Here is a 2,062-nt window from a genome sequence, read left to right as displayed (position 1 = left end):
AATTTGAGCGGATTGAGAGAATTGAGACAATCAAGAAAAATTTAGAGAAATTGTGAGAAAAAAATGAAAGATGGAAATGGGTATTTATAAAGATTTATGATAATTTTAATGAATTAAAGAAAAAAAAAATAAAAGGAGCTCTTTCCCGAATTTCTTTATTTTTTTTTTTTAGCTTTTGGGTCTTAGGCCCAACGGCTATGAGCCGGTTCTAGATTTTTAGGAACCGTAACTGACCCGTATGAGCCGGGCCAGTTTCAGTTCAGAACCGGCGGGCCTAGTCCGGGCCGGTTGCCGGCCCAAACCGGCCCGTGACCACCACTACTCTGCACTTTGGTCCGGTCCGGGCAACCCCATTCCGACAAGAAGTTTAGTTAGTTGGGAAGTTACATCAAAGTCTTCTGCCCTGCTCCACGTGGCGTGACCCGATTGCTCCCTCCTCAGCCGGAAACAGATTCTCTTCTCCTTTGCAGCCCAAGCCTTATCTCTCTCTCCCTCCCGGTCTCGGACTACCAGCAGAGCAGTGAGGGTATCTGTGATCCTGCCATGCACAGCAGCTGAGCTCCGGCGACCATCTCTCCCCCCTCCCGACCCAGAAGGCCGGCGACCCGGATCCGAAAGCTCTCCCCAGAACAAGAACCCGGAGCTTCTCGATCGTATTCATGGCTTCTCTCGAAAGGTACGAGGCAGGGCTTGATGTTCTGTTCAGTTTCACTCATGAACTTGGTGGAATTCCGAAATCGGCCGGTTAACTTCCCGGAGTTGTTCTCCATTCATTTTGTTTCTTTGCGATTTGTTCCTGGTTCCCATCGTGCCTTTTCTTTGTAGCTCTGGACCAGAAGTGGTCACTATCGACGTTCTCGCAGCCAGGGATCTGGTCAGCTCCGGCCACCGTTTGCTAGACGTGAGGTGCAGATAAGAGTTCGTCCTAACTCGAGAATTTAGTAGAAACTTCTTCTTTCTCCTGCGATTCTTCTTTGCCGCGGACGAAATTTGGGAAGAACAAAATTCATAGTCGAGTGCCGAATTCGTAGGACCGAAGAAGAATTCAAGGAGGGTCACCCCAAGGCGGAGGACGTCTTGAACATTCCCTACCTCTTCGCCACCCCGGAAGGTGACGAATCGTATTCACGCTCTCGTTCGTGGAAATGAGAACACGCCGTCTTCTTTCTGGATATTGCCTGATGTTGAGGCTCTCTTGAAAATCTTTAATGGAGTTACGTGCTGGTCTTCTTGTTCTTGTTCTTCTTCTTGGTGGGGTTCTTAGGTAGAGTGAGCAATCCTCGGTTCATGGAGCAAGTTTCATCTGCCTATGGGTTGGAAGATCGCATCGTGGTGGTAGTGTTTCCTTTTCTGTTCTCAGCTTCTGTTAGGTCTTTCATAATGTCAAGAAGTTCTGCATATGCTCTAGAATGGAACTTGTCAAATGATAGGGGGGTTTGATCGAACCTGACAGGGATGCCGGAGCGGAGCCCGATCGCTGTCTGCCGGAGCCGACATGCTTAAAGCCGTAAGTTTCCTTCAGCTCGTTTCCTTTGATTTCTTCAAATGATCACCTGCCGGAACCGCTCAGGCACATAGTTTCACCAACATGAGAAACTCAAAAGTGATCTGGGAAACATGACGTCTTCTTCATGCATCTAAGCAAACATCGCGCGCCCGCCCTGCTCTTCTCTCTCTAATCTCTTCTATGTCGTGCAATAAATTGCGGTTATACTTAATCGGAGAAAACTTGGCTGACGATGAGCGAATTTGGGCAGGGATACAAGCATGTGTGGAACATGGGAGGAGGCCATCTAGCTTGGGTTGACAAGGGATTGCCCGTGAAGAAGCCACTCGAGGAGGAGATGAAACTTCACCGTGGCCCAAAGGCTGAGGAAGTCACAAAGGAAGAGAAACTCGAAGTGGTTAATTAAGCAAGAACTAATATCAGATTTGGTTGTGTGGTACTATCTGCATTCATGTGATCAAGTTTGCAATCGTGCTCTGGATTTCTGGCTTTAGTTCTATTGCTACTAAGAGATGAAGCCATATCTTATTTATTTAGCGAACCTTGTTCGTGTGA

General features: G+C 47.7%; 1 protein-coding gene across 1 annotated transcript; it reads left to right on the top strand.

The window, feature by feature from the left end:
- The first annotated feature begins 476 nt into the window (after nt 1-476).
- Nucleotides 477-2,062, top strand: LOC115744762 (thiosulfate sulfurtransferase 18). Its single transcript, XM_030680097.2, has 6 exons — nt 477-676; nt 826-906; nt 1,032-1,111; nt 1,265-1,335; nt 1,454-1,507; nt 1,758-2,062. The coding sequence occupies exons 1-6, from the start codon at nt 660-662 to the stop codon at nt 1,911-1,913; spliced, it is 459 nt and encodes a 152-aa protein (XP_030535957.1). The 5' UTR covers nt 477-659; the 3' UTR covers nt 1,914-2,062.

The sequence above is a fragment of the Rhodamnia argentea genome, chromosome 8 (genome assembly GCF_020921035.1).
Source record: "Rhodamnia argentea isolate NSW1041297 chromosome 8, ASM2092103v1, whole genome shotgun sequence".
Lineage (NCBI taxonomy): Eukaryota > Viridiplantae > Streptophyta > Magnoliopsida > Myrtales > Myrtaceae > Rhodamnia > Rhodamnia argentea.
Note: the sequence above shows the minus strand (reverse complement) of the source record. Positions and strands in the feature narration are given on the sequence as shown.